The sequence below is a fragment of the Mustela nigripes genome, chromosome 2 (assembly GCF_022355385.1).
Source record: "Mustela nigripes isolate SB6536 chromosome 2, MUSNIG.SB6536, whole genome shotgun sequence".
NCBI classification, from domain to species: Eukaryota; Metazoa; Chordata; class Mammalia; order Carnivora; family Mustelidae; genus Mustela; species Mustela nigripes.
This window is the reverse complement of record NC_081558.1, coordinates 120,971,432-120,998,571: the sequence shown is the minus strand read 5'-3', so window position 1 is coordinate 120,998,571 and position 27,140 is coordinate 120,971,432. Positions and strand designations below refer to the sequence as shown.

General features: G+C 35.1%; 2 protein-coding genes across 3 annotated transcripts in view; one reads left to right on the top strand and one right to left on the bottom strand.

Annotated features, from left to right (window-relative positions):
- The window catches only part of NAALADL2 (N-acetylated alpha-linked acidic dipeptidase like 2), a 1,087,900-nt gene that overhangs the window by 429,004 nt on the left and 631,756 nt on the right, over positions 1-27,140 (top strand). The window lies entirely within an intron of this gene.
- Positions 12,942-17,411, bottom strand: LOC132012548 (tubulin alpha chain). The gene is made up of 2 exons (XM_059392597.1): positions 17,395-17,411; positions 12,942-13,645 (listed from the first exon to the last, which is right to left on the bottom strand). The coding sequence occupies exons 1-2, from the start codon at positions 17,409-17,411 to the stop codon at positions 13,075-13,077; spliced, it is 588 nt and encodes a 195-aa protein (XP_059248580.1). The 3' UTR covers positions 12,942-13,074.

The following is a 27,140-nucleotide window of genomic DNA, read 5'->3' as shown; positions in this document are numbered from 1 at the left end:
GATGAGGCAGAACCAGCTAAAGGAGACTTAGAAGAACTACTAGTACAATTGGAGGAAGCAGTCCACCAGCATTTGATGAGGCAGAACCAGCTAAAGGAGACTTAGAAGAACTACTAGTACAGTTGGAGGAACCCAGGCTAGTGAGGGTTTTAGAAGGCAAAGAGGGTAAAATAGTTAACTATGCCAAAATATCCTTGTTATGCATTAAAGAAAAAATGAAGTTGAGGCACCTGGGTCACTCAGTTAAGTGGCTGCCTTCAGCTCGAGTCATGATCCAGGGTCCTGGGATGGAGCCCTGCATCAGGCTCTCTGCTCAGCGGGAGCCTACTTCCTGCTGCCCCTCTGCTGGCCTGCTGCTCTGCCTGCTTGTGCTCTCTCTCTCTGCCAAATAAATTTAAAAAAATCTTTAAAAGAAATATTAAGTGTGGTAACTGACTACTAGAATTAGCAATGTGGGTGTGTATGTATGGGGGTGGGAGTTATTGGTGATTACAACAAGCATGGTTTCTGGGGAGTAGGGACAGCAAAATCCTTAGTGGAGTGGAGTCAAGAGACACTAGAAGAGAGGAATTGATGGTGAGGACAGGTAATAGAGGTGATTGATTTAGTAAAAAATTTATGTTTTAATAAATTCTGATTGTGCAGAATATAAGCTTAATTTGATAGAGGTGAAGGGAGAAAAAGATATTTTAAAGGAGACATAATTCCTTCCATTGGTTCTTGGATTGGCTCCGCTGTCTCACTCACTGGACACAATATTGGCAATTTCACTGATTTAGAGCTGTCTTGTTAAGTTTATCAGCCTATCAAACTCACTTTTCAAAAGTAACTGAATAATTCCACTTTAAAAAATTCAGTCTTAATTCAAAAACATGTTAAAGGAAAATATTTTCATTCCAAATTAAGAATTATAGCTTATTTTCTGAGAAAAAGTAAATATATATCATAATGGAGAGCTTTACTGCAATTAAACAGAAACCATTTTTTCTCAGCTGCTAAGCAGAACATCTCATCAAGAAAAATGTATTTAATGCATAAATTCATGAAGTTTTTTTAAATTTTACAGATAAAAACATTAAATATTTGCAACCTAAATCTCATACATAGTCTGGAATTACTAAACACGGAGAGTAAATAATTTGCCCAAGGTCATTCAACTTGTTTAAGGAGATTTGTTGTTAGTGTTGTTATTTTTATTTTTATTTTTTTCCATACTGAGACTCCTGAAAATTGAATGTGAGTTCTTGGTCCTGTTTAAATATCATGGCTAATGTTGTGCACATATAAAGCAGAAAATTCTTCAGTTAATGTGAGTCTATTCCATGAAATATTAGGTGAAAATGCTAAACGCAGCCTAAGGAATCCCAGGGTCATTGCTTTGACCTTGGCTTCTCATAAGTATATTTCTAGAAATGTTGATCTATTGGACATTGCTCAGGGATGCTGTTACATGCACTTTGTTTTCATAGGTGTGCCCACCTTTTAAACACATTCTTGAACATTATGGCTTACCATTCAGGAAAGGTAACTATGGTAAATCATTTTTCTTTCACTTTATTACCCTACCCAAAAAGTACTTTGGTTGAAGTCATAGATTGCAATCTGTGCTGTGGTATTTTGAATGAGTTAGAACTTCTCTGGGAGCTTGCCTTTCTCTTCTAAAGTACTACTCTGGTAATTTCCAAATATTTCTGAGATTTACATAGGAAATCTATGAATAGTAAAAAGATTTACTTTCAGGATTGATATGGGATACCTGTGGATGTTATAAACTATTTGTACTTGGTCCATAAGAGGGATAAGCCTGTTCCTATTATGTTGTTGACTATAGAGTTAATAGAACATGAAGACGAAGAAATGTTACTTAAACTTCTTTCAGGCAGACTATTCTTTTTTTTTTTTAAAGATTTACTTATTTAGTTTAGAATACAAGAGCAAGTGGGGTGGGGGGAGTAGTAAAGGGAGAGGAAGAGAATATCAAGCAGACTCCCTGCTGAGCATGGAGCCTGACCCCACTCGGTGCTCGATCTCATCACCCTGAGATCATTACCTGATCCAAAACCAAGAGTCGGACGTTCAACCAACTGAGTCACCCAGGTGCCACATCAGGTGGACAATTCTTAATTGGACTTTTTAGTTACTCTTATCTGGAAATATTATTAAGTATTATTTACATTGTTATATTTATGCCGATTATCCCCATTTTAATAATTCAAATTAGCATTGTATAAAACTTATACTATGTTTACAATATAGATTATAAAAAATATATAACATAAAAGATGGAAATAAAACACAAATATTAATAAAAGTGAAATGATATAATTTTAGGCCATCAATTTAACTCTTTATACTCTTACGTGTTTTCCATTTTTATGTGGTTTGCATTTATAATCACAAAACACATGAATAAAAATAAATTTTGTGTGGGATGGATACATCTCTGACTAATTATCCTTCTGCTAGGTAATATAAAAGGTTATCTGGATTACTTTCCTGGATGATGACCTTACATTATTATTAGAGAACAAAACATAAACACAGGAATATCTTGTGAAATAGCTTAAAAAGAAAATACATTAACTATATTATATTTAAAAGATTTTAACTGAAATGAAGTGCTTGCTAGTAATATTAAGTTCAGTGTTTCTTTAGAAGGAAAAATATAGGGTTAACTTAAAGGTTTCCAAATTCTTAGGCATATCAAGAGCACAGCTATCTCATTTTTTCAACCTTTGGGATAAATGAAGTAATGGTTAATAGTTAAAGATTGGTTACTTCAAAGAATCATAAGATCATTTGATTAGTATCATTTCCCCAAATTATCCCTTTTCCTCCCTCTTTTGTGTTTTTAGTAGGCAATTCTAAAATCTGCCAAGATTTTATCTCTTAGACTTTATTCTGTATTCTCATCATTGCACAGAAATTGGAAAACGTCCTTTTATATTGTTTCAGTTCATTTGGAAATTGAATAGCAGGTATAGAGAAATATAAGGAGAATTGCAGTTTCAATATCAAGATTTAGATATAAATGAATTTCACAAAAAGAAGTGTTAGAGGACTACATTCTTTTCTTTGCTTATTACTCTGACCTGTTAACTTCTTTTTTAATACTCCTGAGGAGTCTTTCTTTCATTTGTACAATTAGTGTTGTGAAACTCCATTAAATATCATTCTGAGTGTGGCTTTTTTATTTTTGGTAGATGTCTAGCTATAAAGCTCCAGTGGATTCTTTCTATTTTGGAGTCTTTATAATTTCTACAGATTGATAGGATCATAGAACGCTAGAACTAGAAGAGCCCTTAAATATCATCAAATCCAATGTTTTACTTTTAGTTGACAGAATCGAAGGTCAGAAAGATTAAACAATTTGCTCAAGGTCAAACAACTAGTTGACATCATCTTTAGGCACATAATGCAAACTGTTAATTCCTCAGATAATGACTTATCTGGTATCTGGCTGGTTATTTTCTGTGTTTCTATAGAGTTATATAAAATGAAGTTTGGATGTGTGAAAACATACATATTTGCAGTGACTAGGTCTTGTGTGCGTGCCTGGTTTGTCCACAGAATTTACTTCTGTTTCACATTAGTTGCTCTCCCCTCATTTTCTATAAAATGGGCTTAAGTGCTATGAGACAGAGCAATAAAAAAATTGAGTTCCTTTGGAGAATTATCTTAGATAGCTTCATGGTTACTTGTAGCCAGTGTTTTAGCTATACTTGCCACTTGTTTGTTTCCCAGTTGTGGAGCTATTTGTACATGTATTTCTATTCTATGTGCCAGAAGTGATGATTCTAGTCCACATAAGCCATGCAGTTAATTCACTATCAGTACCATTAACTTTCCAGCTTCTTTTTTGTTCCCTTTCTTGACTGTTTTGTATCTCAAAAATGTACAACTGTCATGCATGCATTGATTCTATGTATCTGATATTTTGATACATTATATTTAATTCTCAAATAACAACAATGGCTAGATACTATTTTCCCCAATTTATAGCATTAGAAGACCTGTTGAGGAAAAACAAAACAAAACAAAAAACAATGGAGTACAAATGTAGCATCCATTTCAATAATTAACAAAGCTGTCCTAAAGATGTGGAGTGGGGGTAGAGTGTTAAGTAGAGGAGTTAAAGTTCAAAACTTAAAAAGTAAGGAAGGAATAAATTCAGTCTGATAGTATATCTCAGGGCTCTTTAACACCTTAACTCCTCCACGGTGAGAGCATGACAAATACCTGTCTACCCTCTGGGTCTTAGCCTGTTGCCACACTCCTGGATTTTCTGGTTAAGTTTAAGGTCAACATCAACATCAGTCTTAACTAAGCACTAGTTCCCAGGGGTGACTCACCCCAAGAAATTCCAGTTAGGAATTAACCTTCAAAAGAGGCAAAAACCGAACTCATTAAATCTTTAAATATACCCTTTGTCATTGACCCAAATCTCTTTTCTAATCCGGTACGCTTGCTCTTCTTTCTCCCTGCTAGGCTGATTCTCAGGTAATAAACAACCAAAAAGAGAAAAAAAACAAAGCAAAAAGCCTATAAATTTTATCAGAAAAATAAGGCAGAAATACATTTAACAAAAGTATTAACTATATAGGTTTGACCATATCATAGCTCAAATCCGAAGATACAAAATATAACCATAGAGAGTAAAAATATGATAGTCTGCATTAACTAATGATTGTTTTGCCCTTTTATCTTTGTTTTCATGACATATCATTGAAATATAAAATAATTGTTTCCTTATGTTATCTGTAGCTCTTTATTTAACAAATAGATTGCTCCTGTCTAACTACTAATGCCAATGATCAGTTTTGTTCAACAAACAGTATCTCTCAACAGTTTAAACTTCTATAATTATAACCTCCATATATATTCTACAGAGCAGATTTTCCCATTGGGAGGAATGAGTTAATTCTCAGTTAATGAGAAGAATTCTAACAGAGCATCATCATTACCTGTGAGAAGTTTGTTTCAAAATCATTTAACATATTTGCCAAGAAAATTGATAATTCGTTGTGTTGATAAGATGAATGAAGGCATATATTTCTTTTTACAGTAATGGGAAGATCCTTGAATTTTCTTCGCTAATATCCCTAGGCTCCTCTCAAAAAATGATATGCATACTAACACATACAAACACAGATTTGTATAGTAAGCATGAATAAATAACCAGTACTGTAGACCTTGTAGGATTTTTCCTGGCATGTGATCACTTTAATAAAACAGCTACCATTTTAGATAAATAAAGTGATTAAAAATTGCTGGTGAAAAATCAGTAAAAATGAAAGATGTAAATCTTAAAACCCAATCTCATCTGGTAACCAGAGCCCCATAGCAATAATATCTGGACTCTGTAGACAATATTTCTCAGAAAAGAGCTAGTAATTTTTGGAAGATCCTATGAACAGTCACTAGAGAATACAGCAAATGTCGGCAAAAGGTAGATGTCTAAAGAAATTTGGGTCAAGAAAATAAGTGGATATTTAGGTAATACCAGAAAAATAAAAATGGCAGCTGGTCTGAGAGCACAGTTTTATGAGTCAGGTAGAGATTCAGTCCTTCTGGATAATGTTAAGAATAAGCCCAGAGAAGCTTATTGTAATAGCATATAAAATACTAGAACCAGAACGCTAACATAGGAGAAGCTGCTGAAAACTATTTGCAGACGCAAAGTTCAGTTGTTATGGGGAAAGGAATGGAAGTACTGGGCAAAAGGCCAGGCAGGTAAAAAGCCCATATGTTAGATTGGTAATGAAGGTGAACCAACTCCTTAGGGTGTGGAGAGGGAAGGTGAGATGAGGTAGAAGTGAGAATGTCCCAGGGCCAGAGCTCCTGGGTTTTGAAAGAGCCAAAGTTAGACCATTTGAGTTCAAAAGGAAAGGAAGCCTAAGAGAACACAAAGTTCAGGCAGGATATAGGCAGAGTGTGGAGTTGACCTGAGGGGAGGCAGGAAACTCTGAGGTAGCTACTACAATCTTGTGGGTATTCAGTGTATGAGTGTATGTACCTTAAATGGTCATGGGGCATCCTTCGAACAAGATAGATGAAACCCAACTACCCCAGTGCTTTAAACCTCCCCACGAAAGACTGGTTAAGGCAGCACTGACTGCAGGTGGCAGGTAAGTGGTCCCAGGATTAGACTGGAGGTCTGTTAGGGGACATAGAGCCAGACAGGTAACAGAAAACTTTCCCTTTATAAAGGTAAAGTTGTTCCTTTTTAAGCCATCTATTATTGCATACACTGTGAGGCACATTTTTATAAGTATGTGTGAAGAGACAAATCAAAATGCAGCTTTTTTTTTTTTTTCCTGGAGATGGCTAAATAGGATTTTCACAGTAATGAGGCTATTCTTAAAAAAATGACCTCATACTTTAAAATCTGCTACCAATTAAAGGCTTGATTGATGTAGGGAATTATTTAGCAGATTTACTTTCTGAAGAGTCTGGGTATGAACTACTAACTTCGGCACTTAAAAGTCGTAGTGACCTTGTATTTGCATAAGTTAGTAAAAATTATGATGTTTATTTGAAATGATTCATCAAATAAGGCTTTGGTTTTAAAAATAATTCCTGGAGATATGTACGTGTATGTGTGTGTATGTGTATGTATGTGTCGGTATATATGTGTGTGTATACATATATGTATGTATATATTTTTACATATATATGTGTATTTGTAAAAGGTAAATATATCTTTCGTGGGCAAGGAGAAATATTCATGTAAGGGAATTTCCTTCAGAAACCCTCAGTCAAGCTTTTGTTCTGAGAACATAACTATAGAATTTATAGAAATTGACCCCTTATGAAATATTAACAATACTAAAGATCAGATTATAAAATCTAGTAGTCTTAAGCATGTCTCATTCTTTTCTATTAAAGAAAACTATTTCTCATTACACAGTAATATTCTTCCATTACAGAAAAATTGAAAATGCATATACAGAAAATAAAACATAGTGGGTCACCAGGGTAGATCAGTCTGCCTTTGGCTCAAGTCATGATCCTGGAGTCCCAGAATCAAGCCTCATGTTGGGCTCCCTGCTCAGTGGAATTCTGCTTCTCCCTCTGACCCTCCTCCCTCTTGTGCTCTCTCTCTCTCTCTCCAGTAAATAAAAAATAAAATAAAATAAAATATATCTTCATTAGTCCCACTGCAATAATCATGTTGATATTTTCTTTTCACAACTATGCATACTTCAAGGGAAAAAGCTGCATCCGTATTAAAAATTATTTTACCTGGTTTATTTAACCTAATTTTATATCATTAAATTTTTGTAACATATTCTTCCTAATTGTATTTTTACTTATTCTTGTTAAGTATTATTTATAATGGTACTTACTATATTGTACTATAAAGTGACATACTGTAATTTATTTAACCCTCTCTTATTACTGTATATACAAATTATTTCCATTTTTTGACCTTATAAATATTATTTCTCTAGAACCTTTGTGCATAAATAAATATGTTTTATATTTATTTATTTATTTAAGTTTTTTTAAAAGATTGTATTTATTTAATTGACACAGAGAGAGAGTACGAGCAGGGGGAGCAGCAGGTAGAGGGAGAAGAAGGCTCCTGCTGAGGAGAGACCCCCACTAGGGGCTCAATCCCAGTACCCTGGGATCATGCCCTGAGCAAAAGGCAGATGCTTAACCAAGTGAGCCATCCAGGTGCCATATATTTTATATTTAAAATTGTTTCTTTGGACTAGATTCCTACAAGTAGGAGTACATAATAAAATGTTGACTCAATTCTTAAATCTCTTGATAAAATTATCAAACGTCATCTTTCCAAAAGATATATATTTGTTTATTAATTATACTCAAATATGTGTGTGTGTGTGTGTGTGTGTGTGTGTGTGTAATTTTTTTTTTAAATTTTTTCCTCTAAATCTCTGGGCTAAAGGGACCATGCTAGGGGATTAAGTTGCCTTGAGATAGCTAAGGGGATCTCAAGGCAAAGGATGGGGTGAGAAGTAAATGCCAGAAGGGAAAATAAATGTGAGAGGAGACTGGCGTACCAAGGTGCAATAAGTCAAAGTGAGAATCTAGCAAATTGTCCCAGTGCCTGTTTTAGAAGACTGGATACAGAGACGTGGAGACCAAAAGGAACTATCAAGTAGTGAATGAATATTAAAAGAGCTAACATGGGTTATGGGCAGTCACCCCAAGGCATGAACCCATAATTTCTTGTCCAAAGCCCTTGGGCCAGTTATGTTTTAGATCCAGATGTTGTAGGATTTTTAGATTTGTTTTAGGTTTATATATTGTAGTAATATAGTATATAATACCCCCACAGGGATTTGGGTAATACAGGTAATAAAACATATTAATATTTTTGTAGCTGAGCATTTAATTCTTTGTAGGACATCTTTCAATTCCAAGTGGCCTAATGTCAGTAACAATGAGGTTTTGCCACCAAATGATGTCACTGAAAAGTTACCCAAACTGGCTTTGGTTTCCAAAACATTTTGGATTTAGGTAATATGAATAAAAGATAGTGCATATGTGTTGCTACCAGCAGTTTGGTAAGTGTCTTAAGCTGTTTTCTTTCTTTCTTTTTTTTCTTAAAGAAATAATAGAGGTTTTATTTGTTTGTCCCCCCTTTTCTTTTTACAAATAGTTTTGAAAGGTCATACAAATTAGATATTTTAAGTGTGTTTGGTTAAAAGAATTGAAATATTTCTCTCTCTGAATTTTTCTATCCAATGAGATTAAAAACAAATATGAATCTTCTCTTTGATAATCAGGGATATTTTATCTGAAAGTTTCCTGGTGGAAATTAGATTTTCCAAGCAAATATTTTGATTAACTATTTAGGTGATTGAGATAAACTACCACATTTAGGAAGATAGGTTGATTTACCCTCAGATTTACTCTTTTTTTTTTTTTGAAAATTACTGCTTTTCTCCTATTCAAAATATATTCATGTTCTGATAACCATGAATCTTTGTATAATACCTGAAAAAGTGACTCAATAAGGGAATGAAGTTTAAATTCCTCTCTACTTTGTAATTTACATTGTGGAAATGCTATCCTCCCCTTATACATACAATCTGGTCTTTCTTAGAAATATAAAAGTCATCATTAGCAGATAAGAAGGACAGGAGCATGCTATCATAAACCTGGAAGAGGTGATTTATTTCTTATATTTCTGCTATTCAGATAGATAGTTCTCTGTCTACATTATTTCAAATGCTACAGAGATGGTGATTCATACATCTTCCCTTGGGTACATTTTCTTATATTTCATTATTCATATTCAGAGAATTTTTGTTCAACTTCTAACCTAACTCATTCTTTCTATAATTTAAATTCATTACCTCTAACCCTATCTTCATTTGAAACAGAGTAGTGCTTATCACCAAATTATATCTGTTCCTCTGTCTAAAGACTACATTAGTCTTCAAATTTCATTTCTCCATAGTAAAAAACATTTCCTTAAAATATTATACATTGCAAGTTACTTCTTTACCCTTTGTAGTTGGGTCAAAAGAAAGGTATAAAAATCTAAAAAAGTAACAATAACAAAAATGGTGGAAATTTATTATTCAGTCAACTGGTATTTATCTGGGGCTATCAGGTGGTAAGGCACAGTGTGGAGATGGATAAACAAATGAATAAATTTAATGACATGAATAGATACGACATGAGTCTAATGCCTAGTGGCTTTATAGTCTAGCAGAGGAGATTATATGGATAAATAAAGGAGTTGAAATTTAGACACATCTGAGTTTGAATCTTAGTTCTGTCTCTTATCTGGATGAGAACTTTTCATGCATGACTGAAGCCCCCAGTGCCTAGTTTCTTTTCTTTTCTTCTGCTCTCTCTCTTTTTTTTTTTTTTTAAGATTTTATTTATTTATTTGAGAGAGAGATCACAAGTAGGCAGAGAGGCAGGGAGAGAGGGAGGGGAAACAGATTCCCTCCTGAAAAGAGAACCTGATGTGGGGCTCTATACCAGGACCCTGAGATCATGATCTGAGCTGAAGGCAGCAGCTCAACCCACTGAGCCACCTGAGAGCCCCTTCCTGCCTAGTTTTTGAGTAATAATTGTAAAAATCTAGTAGGATCCTGTGAAGATAAAATGAGATAATGCATTCCAAGTGCCTTAGTTCTGGCCCTTAGTATCATGTATAAATTATAAAAGGAACTCTTCATTGAAAAAAAAATGAGTGTCTATTAGGTATCAGGCAGTTATTCATGTGAGTCTGGAGGATGAACTCTGTGTAAGATCATGCCCTGTCCTCAGAGAGCTCATGGTCTGTTGGGAACATTAACTACACAATAGGCAACTACTCCATATTGAAATGAGTGCAAGACAGTGCCAGTGATGCAGGTTAACGGGATGATAAAGCCATATTGAAGGGTCAGGATTAGCTGCCTGACAAATCAACTGAGATTCAAAAGCAACTGGGGAATTAATGAAGCAAAGAAGGCCCATGAAGAGTGCTTAGCACAGAGGGAAAAATATATGCCTAAGGGAAATGTGCCATAGCACAATAATTTCTGGGGATAGAAGTATAATCTTTAGGGGATCATGAACATAAAGGAAGTGGTGTAAGAGAGAATGGAGAATTAGACAGGAGCCTGATCATGAAGGCGGGCTGTCAGCCGTGGGAAGAAATGTGGCTTTGATGTGGAAGTCAGAAGTCAGTTACTGAAGTGCGTTCATGGAAGAAAAGAGAGAAGTGGGAACAGACAAGGGCATAGGTGTGGCGGCGGAAGTTCAGGAAGTTCTGTCTGATATCTTGCATTTTCTCTTTGCAGTAAATCATTCCCTGAGGATGGGATGCAAAGGAGGCAAGGAATAATGGGGTAGATCAGTTTCAGATGAGTGGAGAATGTTTCTAAATGGCTGCAATGGAGTTGGAATTGACGATGGGACCATCAAAGGACTTCAGTTTATCATGGGGGATATAGTTGAAATTAGAGTCCACCAATATGTGGTATGGTAGCTATTGAGGTATACCTATCCAGATTACCACTCTAGGACCAATTGCTGCCCATCTGTGGGGAGTGGGTTTGGCATGTTTGGCTGTCAGCTCCTTCGTCTTCAGCTGCAGATAGCCCCCTCCCTGATAGCCATCTTAATTCTCTCTGAATCTGGAGAATCAGCTGAAAAATTTGGTGGTCTCAACCTGAGAATTTGTGTGATACTTTTTTTGTTCAGCACTTCTCAACTGGCCACACTGAGATACAGATACGCTGCTGCGATCTCAGGTCAGGTTTCTTTCAAGCCGTTGAGGTAGAGAAACACCGGAGGATATAGGCAAGATATAGACAAGTGAAGGGAGTGTAGTCTGCTTGGTCATGGAGAAGAGTATGATAATAGAAGATGCCTAAAAGAGAGTAGAGGTCCAGATGATTCCATGAACTGGAAGTAACAGTGGGAGTGACAAAGCCTGACTGACATTCCAATCTGAAGTATTTGAACAAGTATACATTTATTACAATTTAGAAATCTATCATTTCATAAGAAAGTATAAACAAAGCTACTGTAGTATTTAGAGAAGTTCGAGTAACAGACGTGATTAAAAAAACTGATCTGTTACTGTGATGCTGACACTATTCAACCTGTTTTCCTTCCCTTCAAAATTCACAGAGCCTCACCAAGCAATTACATGAACTTGGAGCTAAGTGTTTAATGGTTTAATGTGTTCTGCTTCCAGAGAGTGTTTATTGTGTAACAGGGGACTTCACCTTTTTAGTCAAAAGATTAAGGTATGTTAGGCATTGACAGAAGCATATGAAGATGTGATTTAGGGGGTCAGGAGAACCTTCAACATCCCTCAGAGAACATTTTCTATGTTGTTATTTTCTCTGAAGACTTGAGAATATGGTGTCAATGAAAAACGCCATAGGTATTTGCATTCTTGCCTTCAGTATTAGTTAATAATTTTCTGAAGTCTTGTTTAGTCTTAGCCCCCACCCCCCACCCCGGTGCCTAGCATAATGCATGCTGCATATGTTCTCAATGTAGATTTAAAAAAATCAATGTTTTGTAGCTATAGCAATGTATCTAGTCTAGTACTCTTCCTGTCTTCCCTAAAATATTTATCCTTTCTCATTTGTGCATCTAAGTCTGAGAAATTTTCTAAATGAATTAAACAATATGGCAATTACCATTGTTAAATTTAAGGTGCTTTAGATTCACATGTCACTTGTGATGAGGAACTTTTGATTCAGTCATGTTTTACCTTTAAAATATTATGCTTCTGCTCAGTTATAGACCTTCTACACTTTTAATATTTGATGAGATCTTGATATGTGCCTTACTACTATTTTAACCCCCTCAATGACCTTATGAAGCGGTACTGTTATTTTTCATTTATTTATCTATTTTATTTCACACATCCAGAAATGGAGGCATAGAGCTGTTAAGTGATTGGCTTGAGGCTCTAGCATGGATGGAGCAGGATCTGGGTTTAGACCCAGGAGTCTGCATCCAGAGCCAACACTTTTTTCTGCTATGCTCTGTAACCTCCAATTCTTTTTTTAAAACACAGTTTAAATAATTTCTCATGGATTCATTGAACTGTAACCTATGTCAGGTAACATTTGTGGTTCTAGCTCATCCAGTATTTTATAGAGACAAGCTGGTTCTCTGGATGGGTCTTCATTTCATTCAGTGAGGGTGATAAATCTTCTGTTAATATTTGATTCACACATGATTTTGACTATTTGAAAGGTATTTTAACTTGTCAAATTCTGTTTTAAGAGAGATATGAATACCTGTCATTAGTATTTCTTTTCATCTATGCTATAGAATCCTTTGGTATTCTGTCACATTTTAGCTTTTGTTAAGGCATGATCATGTGTATATTGAAAAATCTTTGTTTTAAAATATGTCTCTAAATTGGATAATTTTATTCCTTTGGAGCCTGGGAGATTTGCCTTAAAAAATCTGTCAGTGAACACAACTGTGTGTTTTGTTTTTGTTTTTGATATTTAAAATGGAAATATCACTTTTATTGACAAGTTAGGGCCATGGACAGACAGCTTCCAGAACAGAAAAAAGACAGTCCCAAGACAACGGAGTGTAAAAATCATAGCAGACAGCCTAATACTCTTCACCCTCATCCTCTCCCTCAGCACTATCCGCTCCGACCTCCTCATAATCCTTCTCAAGGGCAGCCATGTCCTCACGGGCCTCAGAAAACTCCCCTTCTTCCATGCCCTCCCCCACATACCAGTGAACAAAGGCACGCTTGGCATACATCAGGTCAAACTTGTGGTCCAGGCGAGCCCAGGCCTCAGCGATGGCTGTGGTGTTGCTCGGCATGCACACAGCTCGCTGGACTTCGGCCAGGTCTCCACCGGGCACCACAGAGGGAGGCTGGTAATTAATGCCCACTTTGAAGCCAGTGGGGCACCAGTCCACAAACTGGATGGTACGCTTGGTCTTGATGGTGGCAATGGCGGCATTGACATCTTTGGGAACCACATCACCCCGGTACAACAGGCAGCAAGCCATGTATTTACCATGGCGAGGGTCACATTTCACCATCTGGTTGGCTGGCTCAAAGCAAGTGTTGGTGATCTCTGCTACTGTAAGCTGTTCATGATAGGCTTTCTCAGCAGAGATGACGGGGGCATAGGTGGCCAGAGTGAAGTGGATATATATTGTGTGACTTTGGGCAAGATACTTGTCTCAATTTCTTCCCACAAAAGTGTAATACCTTGAAGGATCATAGCAAGAATTGAATAATTATCCACATGTACATACTCATGCACACACACACACACACACACATACACACAGTACCTAGTATGTATCCATCCTGTGGTAGGTGGTCAATAAATGTTCTCCATGTTTTAATGTACTCAAATATATTCAGCTATGTTAATTCATGCTAGGATAAGTTGCAATGTTATATATTAGACAGTAGCTTTGGTTATTCTCTTTGACTGTAAAAATAAATTCTTTCCACTGAAAATGTTTTAATCAGGGTGTGCTTTTTGCTATTTCTGAAAATAGGTTAGCTGCAGAAATGCTAACTCTACCCTGGGCCAGGAATAAACAGTTGACAAAAAGAGCATGACTTTGGCATATCAACAGACATTAAATGTTAAGAGTTCCAGTAACTTAATTGTTGACATTAGGACAAAGAGAAAACAATGATCTAGCATTCACATTTAAAAGTCACTTTTGTAGAGAAACTGGTACTGAATAAGAGAGGTACGTTTAAAATTTACAAAAACACTTTATAGAAAGTAATTAATCAAATCCCAAAGTACATATAAAGAGGCAACTGTCTGGCAACATGGAAAGCATTCCACAGGATTTAGGGAAATAAGTGTTTTAGCAGTTAGGTTTGTTTTTTCTTTAATGATGTAGAAGCTGCTCTCAGTGATTATCTCCTTGCCTAATGACATACAGTTAGTAAATAGTAGAGCCGAGATTCACCGTCAGCTTGTTTAACATCAGAGCTGGTGTTGCCCTTCCTGCCCTCACCATGTTAGCTTGCTCCGTACCTTATTGTAGAAATGACATTGATTTTTTTTTTTTTGGTCTTCATGAAAAATTAAAGGAAGCTTTCCTAAATTTTCATTAAGAGTAAGTAAGCAAAAATATAAAGGAAAACATTTAAAAGAGCTTAAAAGAACTAAAGCAGTAAAAATATTAGATCTTGGGACTATTTTTTTTTTTTTTCAGCTTATTCCTGAACCTGAATCTTCCCCTAAGTTCCTACAGAAATTTAGAAAACATTCTTCTTAAATGGTGAAATGAAGAATTAGCTAGGATAACATGCTATTACAAACTGGGATAACTTCTAACTTTCAACTTCATAGAATTTTGAATTATGCAGAATTGAAAGGGAGAAATAGAACCTAGGTTAATTAAGCTTCATTCTTGTAATTTAAAGGTAGCAGGTTTACAAAGCCTCCAGCCTAAGAATGACCAGACAGCAGGGATTTATTATTATAGACATGCCATTCCATCAATTGATATACCTATCTGTCTATTTACCTATCAATCTATCGATGTGTGTCAAGATAAGCCTGTGTGTGTTTACTTTTTTGCATTATAAAAGTAATAGATACTTGGGCCACCTCGGTGGCTCGGTGGGTTAAAGCCTCTGCCTTCGGCTCAGGTCACGATCCCAGGGTTCTGGGATCGAGTCCCAAATTGGGCTCTCTGCTCAGCAGGGAGCCTGCTTTCCTTCCTCTCTCTCTACCTGCCTCTCTGCCTACTTCTGATCTCTGTCTGCCAAATAAATAAAGTCTTAAAAAAAAAAGCAATATATACTATAAAAAGTCTTTAGATTGAGAAATACAAGGAATAAGAGTGAAACCCTTTTATGTTTGAACAGTCTGGAGATAGCCATCGTTAATACCTATGATTATTTCCCATTATTATTCTTAGGAGTGTGTAAGCCCCACATGTGGACTCATGCTACGCACAGAATTGAGTGCTGCTTGTTCTACTTCTTTTGTTGTTGTTGTGTTTGTGTTTGGAGAGCTTTTCAGATCAATTCTCTAAATTCCTGATTTGATTTTTTCCAGCACTAATTCTGGTATTTAACGCTTATGATTTTAACTTTGCCATTGTGTTTTTAAATTTTTTGTCATTTTTACTAATTTTGATAAGTATTCTTCTCATCTCAGTCTAGTGCCTGATCTCCGATAGAATTTCAAGGTTTAAAAGAGACCTTATAATTTTGTATGATTTCGATATAATAGTTTCAAAGTTATCACTAACAAGTATTATACTCCCCCCCCAAATATTCCCTTTTTTATTCATTACCACCATATTCTTCTTCCCTTATTTATTGAATTATTTTCTCATACATATTACCTTTTAAATCTTTTAATTCATCCTTGGATAGGGAAGGATTTTTGAGGATCAGTATTTGCCAATAAGGATAATTTCCCTTGGACCGCTTACTCTTTTTTTTTTTTTTTTCAGCGTAACAGTATTCATTGTTTTTGCACCACACCCAGTGCTCCATGCAGTATGTGCCCTCCCTAATACCCACCATACTCTTAATTTAGGTGGTGCCAGAACTTCTGTAGCCGATGTTTACCATGTTTTGATGTTCATTCACCCCCTCTACAGCAATAATTCCTATGCCTGTTGCCATATTAACTCTCCCTTTAGCTCTCTGGATTTTTAGTTCTGTAAGTTGCTCTTATCTCCAATTTAGAAAAAAAATTCTGTTTCCCAGGTTACCTACTTAGTGGTGTCATTCAATAGATATAAACCCACTAAAAGATCCAGATGTTAAGTATTTTGTGCACACGTTATCTTCAGAATTAACAGTTAGTTTTATAATTTCTGAGTTTAGAGAACATTAGATAATAATTATATCCTACTAGAAAAAAAATGACTTATTCTTTTTTTGTTTGACCTTTCTTGAGCCTGAATTCATAAATCTAGGCACAAAGAATAAGCTATTTAGACTGAAAAAGGGACTTACTTGTTCTTGACTAATTTACTGATAACATACACATTATTTTCTGTCTTACTATCTTAAAACTCCTCTGTAGTTTTTCACCTGAGTTATTACTATTGCAAAAATGCATACTTCCTACTTATTTTGCACAAAATTGTTTTGGTAATGATGATTTACTGTTCCTTATAATAATTGTTGTATTAACAGGTTTTTTTTTTTTTTTTTTTACAGAAAGATATTCTAAAACAATTCTTTCTACCATTTCAAAGAATTTTGTGTTGGTTTGAAGGGCATTCTCTCTTTTGACAAATATAATAAAGTTGTTATTAAACCTCTTTTTTATCATTTCAGAAATAGACCTAGAATCAAGTACTGACCAAGTCCTGTGGTTGTAGAAATTATTTTATATGTTTTTGTAGCATACAGATTGGATTAATATAATTCTCTTTTCACCTTTGTCAGAATTTTTATTGTAAAAAATGTGATGCATACTATATTTGGTAATAAGTATGTTTCATGGTTCCCACAGGACAGTTAAAAATCTCACCTTCTGAAATCTCTCTATTGGCTTCTTATTATGAACTGTCTTGAATTTTAGATTTGCTGCATGTGTGTCTATTGACTCATAAGTAATCTTCTACATACAAAATATATTCTGTTCCATTAAAAATTATTTTAGATAATTATTAGATCATGAGAGTCTCCAGCCTACCCAGAGACAAGAGAAGGACTGTGCAAAACAATACTGAATGGTCTGAAATAGCATCAAAATGCCCCCTCTCTACACTAACCTTGATGGGAAAATGAATAAATATCAGTATTGTGCTTATTTGAGTTTTTAGTTTGAGCTTTCCTCTGTCTGCCCTCTGGTGGGACTACTAATAAGTAACTGACAAGCTTTTAAAATAATCCTTAGTAAGAAAATGGATAAGAAAAATATAGATAAATCAGAAAAATGAGATTCAGAGTTTTGCTTACCTTACTTTACAAAGTAGGGCATACTACCTATGAATACTCCTAATAGGATGATGGATCATGCTGATTTTTTAAGAATGACTGCTTCAATCACATGAACTGAGTAGTAAAAACAATGAAAAAGACTCAAAGTTAGTATTTCCCTTCATTGTGTGTGTGTGTTTTCTCTATAATTACTTGATGACAGAATAGTAGAAAAACCAATCACTTATGATTTTGCCTTTTGTATGGGTAAGCACTGGTTTGATGTATCTTTTTTGAAAAAGAAGTTATTTTTAACTGAATTTAATTAAATTATGATTTACTAGCATCCTGTAGACACATACTCTTCTTCCATGATCTGAAATGGATCCACTTATTTAATCACCAAAAAAAAAAAAAATGCACAGAATATAAATGGCTTCATTTTAATAAAATTCTTCAATTATTTACATTTGAGGAGATCTCCCTAGGTAGAAGAACTGATTTTGACTGTGGCATTTTTTAGGAAAATGTCAACTAATATCTTCTGAAGTAAATTTAGAGTTAAGAGGAAATTTGTCTTCCAATCTTAGTGAAACATAGATATTTTACATTTAATGTAAATGTAAAAATTTTAAAAATTTTATGGTTATTAATTTTCAACTTAGTAAGTATAAGAAAATAATACTATGCTATACTATCAGTATTTCATAAATTGAAGCCTATTTGAACATGAAAAAGGAAGGACAGTCTCAAATTTTAACAATTACATTTAATTTTATGAAAGTCTATTAAAACTCACTACATCTCCTAATCAACATTTTAATGTCTTCCTAACACTGACTGATTGTGTAACTAGCATTGCAGTCTACTTAAAACATCTTTGCTTTTTTTTTTTTTAAGAAAACATTTTATTTCCATTCTCATAAAGTCATTTGGTCAGTTGCCATGACAGCAGGATGTCATTTATTTGAGGGAAAATGGTGACATATTTTTGGCTTGTAATTATTATTTTTTTTTATTAGTGATACTAAATGTTTGAGTTTTTATTCCTTTCATATAAAGCATAGCTAAAAAAGTATCTATCAGTAGCCCCATAGTAGTGGTTTGAACCTGAACAGATTCAATCCGTCATTAGAGAAAACCATTTCTTCCCTATTGAACAGGATTTGTATGGTAAGGTACTTAAAATCTTGGACTCTAGAAAGCCACCTGCTTCTGCTGAGGTATTCAGACAAAGACTCTTGGAAATTGGCCAGGTTTGTGCAGTGCTCAAACCCATTGCTTACGTGCTTGACAGTAACATCTGGTAGCACAGATGCTGAATTCTAGAGAGCCATAATTATCTTTGAGAGAAGGGAGAAGTTGTCTTACAGTTATTATCATGCTCCTACCGCAGGTATTAGAAAGAGGCAATCATTCTGTACTTCCCTGCCAGCATGTTTTCTCAGTTTTGGAGATGAAATTTCTAGATCGTGTAAAACATTGAGATTAAGAATCATTATGTGGCTTTAAGTGGTACAAAGGTTTCAAAAGAGCATAAAGGATGTGATGAAAATGTTTTGTTGTTTCCAAGTGCCTGTTCAAAACCCATTGAGCTGGGTGCCAAAAACTCATAGGCTAGCCTATTCAAGTAAAGGTTGATGACAATAGCCTCTCTTGGTTTCACACTCTATCCTTGAGCCACTCATAAATAAGACTGTCAGATTTTGTACCAATGAAAGAGCCTGTCTTAGCTTTGTTTATCTCAGCTGTTAAGAATTCCCTTTTCCCATTTTTCTCTCTCGCAGACAGATTATTATTAAAAAGTATATGACAGGTGGCAGTGCATCTACACGTTGTTTGTCTTTTAGAAGGATTATTTTATATGCTGAGAGCACACTCAAAATGATGGTTTGGGATTTCTTGATAACCTTCACCTCCAGGACTCAGAATCTGCGATTTGTGGTTTGGTAGCATAGTAACTTGTTTAGATAGCCTGCCTTAATTTGTACCAGTTTGCCAGAGTTAATGGGAACAAGTAATGGTCATTTTTAAGCAATATAAAGTTGATCAGGGTGGGCATATATAAATTTTACTTCTCTGTTTCTTACTCTGAAGATATGCTTGTAAGACTGGTATTTATTCATTGATGTATATATTCTTCACTTCATCAAGTATTAATGATAGCCTACAATGTGTAAGGCATTCTGGTAGGTGACAGACACACATTAGTAAAAGAAACTGACATAATCCCTGCCTTCCTGTGGTTTACAGGTTATTTACAAGAATTGCAAATTCAAATGCCTTTAGGGACAAGCAGATAAAGAAAATGAGTGAAGCTGTGACTATAAGCCCATAATTAGTGGTAGAGACTGTCACTAAAGAAGAATGCATATTCTACTGGACGGAATTCAAATTCAAAATGTGTTTAAATAATGAGTCATATCTTTTTTGGGGGGGGGGGGAAGGAAGGAAGGAAGGAAGAAAGAAAAACACACCCAGGGTCCGAGCACGTTCTGTGGCTCTCTGCTCATGAGTTTGGGCTTTAGTAATGAACCAGCACTGGGATGTCCTAGAAACACTGAGAAATGTGTCTGCATTTGTGAGCCGATTCTTCCATCTGTCACGTTTCATGCCATCAACAGTGTGCAGTCATGGCCTGGGTGAAATCAACTACAGGGACCAGGATGAGTTCTCCAGTTCCTGTTCACAGAGCAGCTGCATTATAGTGGCTGAATCAGCAGCGACCTTAGGCACTGCCCGCTTGATGCCCTTTGGTACCCATGCTGATCAGGCCAGGCTGCTGTCTGCCCTGGTCAGGTGCAGCAGTGCTGGCTGACGTTCCTCTGGTTTACTTTACTGGCAACATCTTTTCTGCTTTCAGCATCCTGCTTATTATTCTATAAACTGAGAATCATCTTTCCATTCATGGCAAATATTTCATCCTTTAGAAAATAAACTATCATGAGATTAATTTAGGGTAAATATAGGTTAAACTTCTGCCAAATTAGAAACCATTATACTTTCTTGATTGAGCATCATAGCAAAATAAAAGAAAGAAAAAGGTAACAACACAAATAATAACGGTTTGACTATAAACCCTATATATACACATACTACTCTACCATATCTTATATGGATTACAAAATCTGTGCAAAATCCAGAAATTTTTAAAAGGGTGAAATGTCTTAATATTTCATTTGAAAACTTTAAAAAACCCATCCATATGCCACACATCAAAGGCTAAAAACAAGATCATCATCATAATAAATAATAACAATAAAATAACAAATACTAATATTTATTGAGTATCATAATAAATAATAACAATAAAATAACAAACACTAACATTTATTGAGTGTTTATTACCTTCTAGAAACAGTTAACATTAGAGAAATTGAGCAAGGTAATTACCAAATATATTTTCTAACTTATTTTGGAATTAAATAAAATTGTTAATGTCTACTGTATTACCAACATTCTTTTTCATCCTCTAGCAGATTAAAAGTAATGTCCTTCTTATAGTTTGTATTTGTTTTTAATAGAGGGTGTCAATTGAGTAATGCCTCATTACTCTTCTAGTATGAGCTGGATTTTTTTTTATTAAGAGTTTATAAGCATGTCTATATTGTAGAAGGTTATCAGCAGTAATTTCCAAAACTGAACAGAAAAAAATTGGCGTAAGCAACATGATAAGGAGATCTAAGTTTCTATAATACATACAGGAACTTGCAGCTATGTTTCTAAGATCATGAAGCTAGTTTATTTCCTCTTGTCTCTTAGAGACCATCCCATTATAAACTAACCCTAATACAAATTTGTTCCATGATTAAATTATCAAAATATTCTGAAGAAAATGTTACAAAGGTTTTGATGGTTTTCTTCTGCAATGATAAATGATAAATTAGGCCTGTGATACTCATAGTGTATGGATACATAATTCCTAGGGAAGATGAAAGAAAAATGATACATCAAAAATATATATAGAAATAAAACAAGGATTTGCTGGTGATGAGAAAAATAATATGGATATTCAAGAATTGCTACATTATGTAAAATTTAATATATCTAAATAGGTTCCCAAGTAAGTTCTCATTGAAAATAAGTTTTAAAGGTACCCAAAGGAGCCATGAGATTTTTATTATAAAATGGAAATTACATGTTCACAAGTATAAACTTCCTTTGCAATGCAAAATGCATAAATATCTCTTATTTTTCTAGTTTCTTGTTTGAGAACCTGGGTGTCTTTTTTTTTTTTTTTTTTTTTTAAGATTGATCGATTGATTTGACAGAGAGAGACATAGTAAGAGAGGAAACACAAGCAAGGGGAGTGGGAGAGGAAGAAGCAGGCTGCCCACCAAGCAGGGAGCCTGATGCAGAGCTTGATCCCAGGACCCTGGGATCATGATCTGAGCCAAAGGCAGATGCTTAATGGCTAAGCCAGCCAAGCACCCTGAGAACCTGGATGTTTTATTAACAGGATGTTTTATTACCATTACCACTTAAAGATTTCCTTCCTGCTGGATTGCCCCAAATCTTAAAGGTTGACATAATTCAAAGGGTAGTATCTGGCTTATACAATAAATGAGGAGAGAAATGGGAGCCTGTGCACAAGCAGGGGGAGTAACAAGTAGAGGGGGAGGGAGAAGCAGGCTCTCTGCTGAGCAAGGAGCCCTATATGGGGCTTGATCCCACGACCCTGGAATCATGACCTGAGCCAAAACCAAATACTTAAGCAAAGCCAGATGCTTAATCGACTGAGCCATCTAGGGGCCTTTTTAGTACCATGTCATGGCAATGTTGGAAACTGGCTTGCCTTTCTAACAAAAGATGTTCTCTAATGCATTGAGATGTCCCCCACCTAGAATGATTTAAAGGCCACATTGAATCCATAAAAGGACAATTATACCTTTCCGTCTAACAATAGAAGTTGTCCTCAGGGTAGACCCATCATTCTACATACCATTTTTGGTTCATATATACTTTGCCCATGGGTGCCACTCTGCCATAAGGGGCAAGATGTTATCCCTGGACCTGGCTTGTCCCGTATAATACACCTGGAGCTACTGTCACTGGTTGTATTCTAGGAATTAAGTAACATTAAATTTTATACATTTAAAGCAAAACTATTTAATTGTATCCTCTACTGAGAGGAGAGATCACTACTCAGTATCTAAAATCAAAAAAGTAATGCAGTGCCTGGGTGGCTCCCTTGGGTGGGCATCTGACTCTTGATTTCAGCTTAGGTCATGATCTCAAGGTTTTGAGATCAAGCGTTGCATGGGGCTCTGCTCTCTGCTTGAGATTCTCTCTCTCCCTCTTCCTCTGCTCCTACTATTTCTCTCTCAAATAAATAAATACTTAAAAAAAGTGATGGGGTGCCTGGTGGTTCAATCAGTAGAGCATGTGACTCTTGATGTCACAGTTGTGAGTTCGAGCCCCACATTCAGTGTAGAGATTACTTAAAATATTGAAAAAAAAAAGATCAAGTTAAAAACGTGAAATAAGAAAGTTATGCTGGCCATGCACAACCTTGCTGAGTAAAACAAACTTCTGATCTCATCACTGGTGAGTGAAGAAAGAGATAGTGGTGCGTTAGCTAAGCCTTAGAAGCTTGTCCACTGGACTGAGTCTACCGATGGTTGGCCGACTGTCCAATGCTGTCACTGATGGGTTGTTACAGAGGCTGTTTGTGAACTGAATTGATTAAAATTTTAAAACTAGCTCTAAACCTAACCAACAATTGGACTTTTCCTAGAAGTGTAAGAAATTTTTAATGCTCATTTCTTTCCTCAACTAATTGAACTTCCCACCTTATTTATGCTAGGTCTTCTGAGGATTTTTCCCTGAATTTATTCAAAATGACTCTGTTGGAAGAAGTCTCCCAAGTGACTTATTTTTCTAACAGTTAATTCCTAGATAATTCCAACATTATATACCTATTTTCCTGAGGACCAAAGGATCCCTATAGTGATTTTCTAGTACCTTATCACTAGAAAAATCACTGTTACACATAAATTTTGTTTCTGTTGCATTGTCCCAGTAGGTTATGAAAATTAAATACATTACTTATAAACATAATAATATGATAAATCACCTGTGTACTCTAGGAAGGTAAATCTTAATTCTTAGAGAAACATCATAGCATTTTAGTTAACAACACAGACTTTAAAGGACAGTTTACCTGCTAAATGACTTTGAGAGGCTTATTTAACCTCTTCATGTCTCTTTTCTCATGTCTCTTTTCTCATGTCTCTTTTCTCATCTGTGAAATGGAACTAAAGTATTACTTTTCTTATTAGGTTGCTATTAGGAATAAATGCATTAATATGTGCAAGGTGTTTAGAATAGTCTTGGTATATAGCATTATAGAATGATAGCATACATTTGTGTTTGCTTTCATTATTGTTAATATAGACTAAAAAACAATTTTTTGCCTGGGTAGTTGAAAAGAAAGGGAAAAAGCTTTGCAATTTGTCATTATGTTTTCTACATTTTTCTCACTTCTGGGGAAAAATGTGGGATATCTTTGACGCCTAAACTGTGAAGAATTGAGAATAAAGATAAATTAAAGAAAATATAAAGGCTCAAAGTCCCAAATATCTATTTACCTCTGATGAAAGCCACTCTAGGTGTTAGAGAATTTATACCAAATCACAGTACTCTCCTAACTTTAAATCCCTGTTTTTGTTCGTTTTTTTACAGAGTTAAAATAAGTTCAAAATGAAGAAGAACAACCTTTGGGTAACTGTAAAGGGAAGGAATGATAGTATAGTTGAAGGTGTATAAGGAAGTGAGGACGTGTTCTTCAGATTTTGTTATCCTGGAAATATTATAAGTTGGCCACATTCGTGTGACCTTTAGATTTTTCAAACCCATCTTATTCAGTGGTTTTCCACTCTGGCTTTACTTAACAAGCCCTTGGAGAGGTTTTACAAAATTTCTTGGGCCTACTTCAGATCTCTGGGGCAGTGCGCCCTGGGTATCAGCAGTTTCTGGAAGCTCCCCAGAAGAATATAGAGTACAACCAGACCAGAGAATTACTGAAGTGTAATTCTGGCTAGTGGGCATCTGGTTTCGCAACAGCTGCAGTGATTATTCCTTTGACACTTGCTTTACTAGGTATCAGCTTGTTTTTCTGAATGTTAGCATCTGATACTCAAAGCGACAAAAACAAATTTTACTAGCTATAGACAGAAGCAGCAGAGTCTTGACCACAGAAAAGTAGTTCAGGAAGCTTCTGGTCATAAAGGAAGAGGAGAGCGAGATTAATGGCAGTCTCTATATTGGAAATTATTTCATGGTACTTTAAGTGTGTGGTACTTTAAAAAACAAACAAACTTCTTTTTATTATCCTTTTTTTTTTCTTGCTGGAACTTGAATATAGCTATGTCATGTGCTTATTATTTATACTTGTCTTAATAAGTTTGTATTGCTCTAGATATTTCTAAGTATTGCATCAAGAAGATGTAAGCAGTGTTTTTCAATGACTGTGCGTTAGAATCATCCAAGGAGCTTTAAGAGATACAAATCCTTGAAACGCATCCAAAACCAGTTGAATCAGAATCTTTGGGTGTGGAACACAGACACTGATATTTTTTGAAGTTCCCCAAATAATAATATGCACCCAAATTTGAGAACAATTTATTTAAGAAATGTGAAGTTAAAAAGAAAGAGAGAGAGAAAGAGAGAGATCCTAAGGGAAAAAGAAGATAATGCAGTTTAAAATTTGACATACTTTTTGAGAGAAAAATAGTAGAATATATTTTTACAGAAAAATTCTAGACTATCTTTGGAGGTGATTGATAAAGTAGTGAGTTCAATTTAGACCTGTTCAAGGAAGTGGAATAAATGGCCCTTTCAGGTTGCTGTTAGAGTAAGGGTTCTTGTTTCTAGATTAAATTGTCAGGAGTATTTATTCTTCAGCATTTTGATGCTATCCTAACACCTGAGTAAAATACTAAAGTGAACCATAGATTTAAAGTGAGACCATAATCCTTTGAATGCATGTTAGACTCCATGTTCTTTATTCTCAGATAAATCTTTAGATAAATAGTTCTACTACCTCAGTGAAGTTAGTATTAATAATTTCCTGCATGAATGAAGTTCATTATTTGAAGATGAAATGTGTGATTAGTATATATTGAATTACATATAATGTGATCAGTGATTGACTATGCTTATTATTTCCTACATCCCATTTTTATTTGAGCACTATGTTAAAATCACACCCCTCACTGGTTTTGAAAGGTTAAAAAAAAAAAAAAAGACCCTAGAATTTGGTGTGATAAATTGTTTGATGTAACCTAATTTTTTTTTTTTTTTTGTATTTTAAAATGTCATTCAATGATGAGATACTGATTATATTACTATTAACTTAAGAATTTAGAACTTCTCATATGGTCATAGATATCATGTATTTGGCTGGGTACAACTGACCTGCAGAAAAGCTGGGAAGGTATATATACCTCTAAAACAACTGTGTCCAAATTAAAAAAAAAATAGAAGTTTTAATAAATTGACTCATTTGTTATATCCCACCGTATTCATCAGGGTCCTGCTGAGAAGCAGAACCAGTAAGGAGATCTATATATGTATGCATATATAACTGTATATATTAGACATATAATATATATATTATATATATTATATTAGACATATAATATAGACATGTATGCATATATAACTGTATATATTAGACATATAATATAATATATATATATTAGACATATAATATAATATAATTACATGTATATAATTTCTATGTAAACATATTTATACATATATAACTAATTTAAGCACATATAATCATGTATATATATGCATACATACACATATGTGTATACATTTGTTGTAAGGAATTGAGGCATATGATTATGGAGGCTAACTCCCACATCTGCTATCTCTAAGCTGGAGATCCAGAAAGTTGGAAGTTTGATTCTGGTTCAAGCCAGAAGGCCGGAGAACCATGGAAGCTGGTGTTGTAAACCCCAGTCCAAGCAAAAGATGAACAATCTCCCAGCTCAGTCAGACTGAATTCTTTTTTCTTCTGCCTTTTTCATTCAAGCCCTCAGTGGATTAGATGATGCTCACCCACATTTGTGAGGGCTATCTTTATTTGGTCTATGGATTCAGATGCTAATATCAATCAGAAACGCCTGTGAAGACACACCCAGAAATATGGTTAGTCAAAAATTCTGGCCACCCTGTGGCCTGGGTAAATGACACATAAAATTAAGGATTATACCCACCTCCCTGGGCTCATCAACAGAATTAATTAAGCCATGTCAAAGTCATTTTTCTTTCTAGGTCATTTTTTTAACACCATAATGAAGTTTCTTTACCTAAACAAAGCCACTGTCATTTAGTCTCTTTCCCCTTGTTTGTACTTTTTGTCATTAAAAGAAAGAAGGAGAAATTGCTGTCAAGGTACCTGTCTTCTGTTAGCATTCTGGAAAGTTTGGGAAATGTTTCAGATCTGCTGAGTTTGAAAAGTAAAGTAATTAAAGTAATTCTTTAAACCAAATTCATAAAAATAAACTGATTTACATTAGCCTTGGGACTGCCTACCTCTAGCTGCTACACTTAAATTGATAAAGTCTTGCCAGTTCTGTCACCAGAATGAAAGAAGAGCCTCTGCATCTAGGTAAGATAGAACATGAAATGGAGAGGACAATACTGTGTACTGGGAAAAGCTGGATATTTGAGCTAAATCATGGTTCAAATCTTGGATTCAGTGTTTATACACGATGCAGACAGTCACCAATTTATGACGGTTCAACAAGATTTTTCAGCTTTATGATGGTGCATA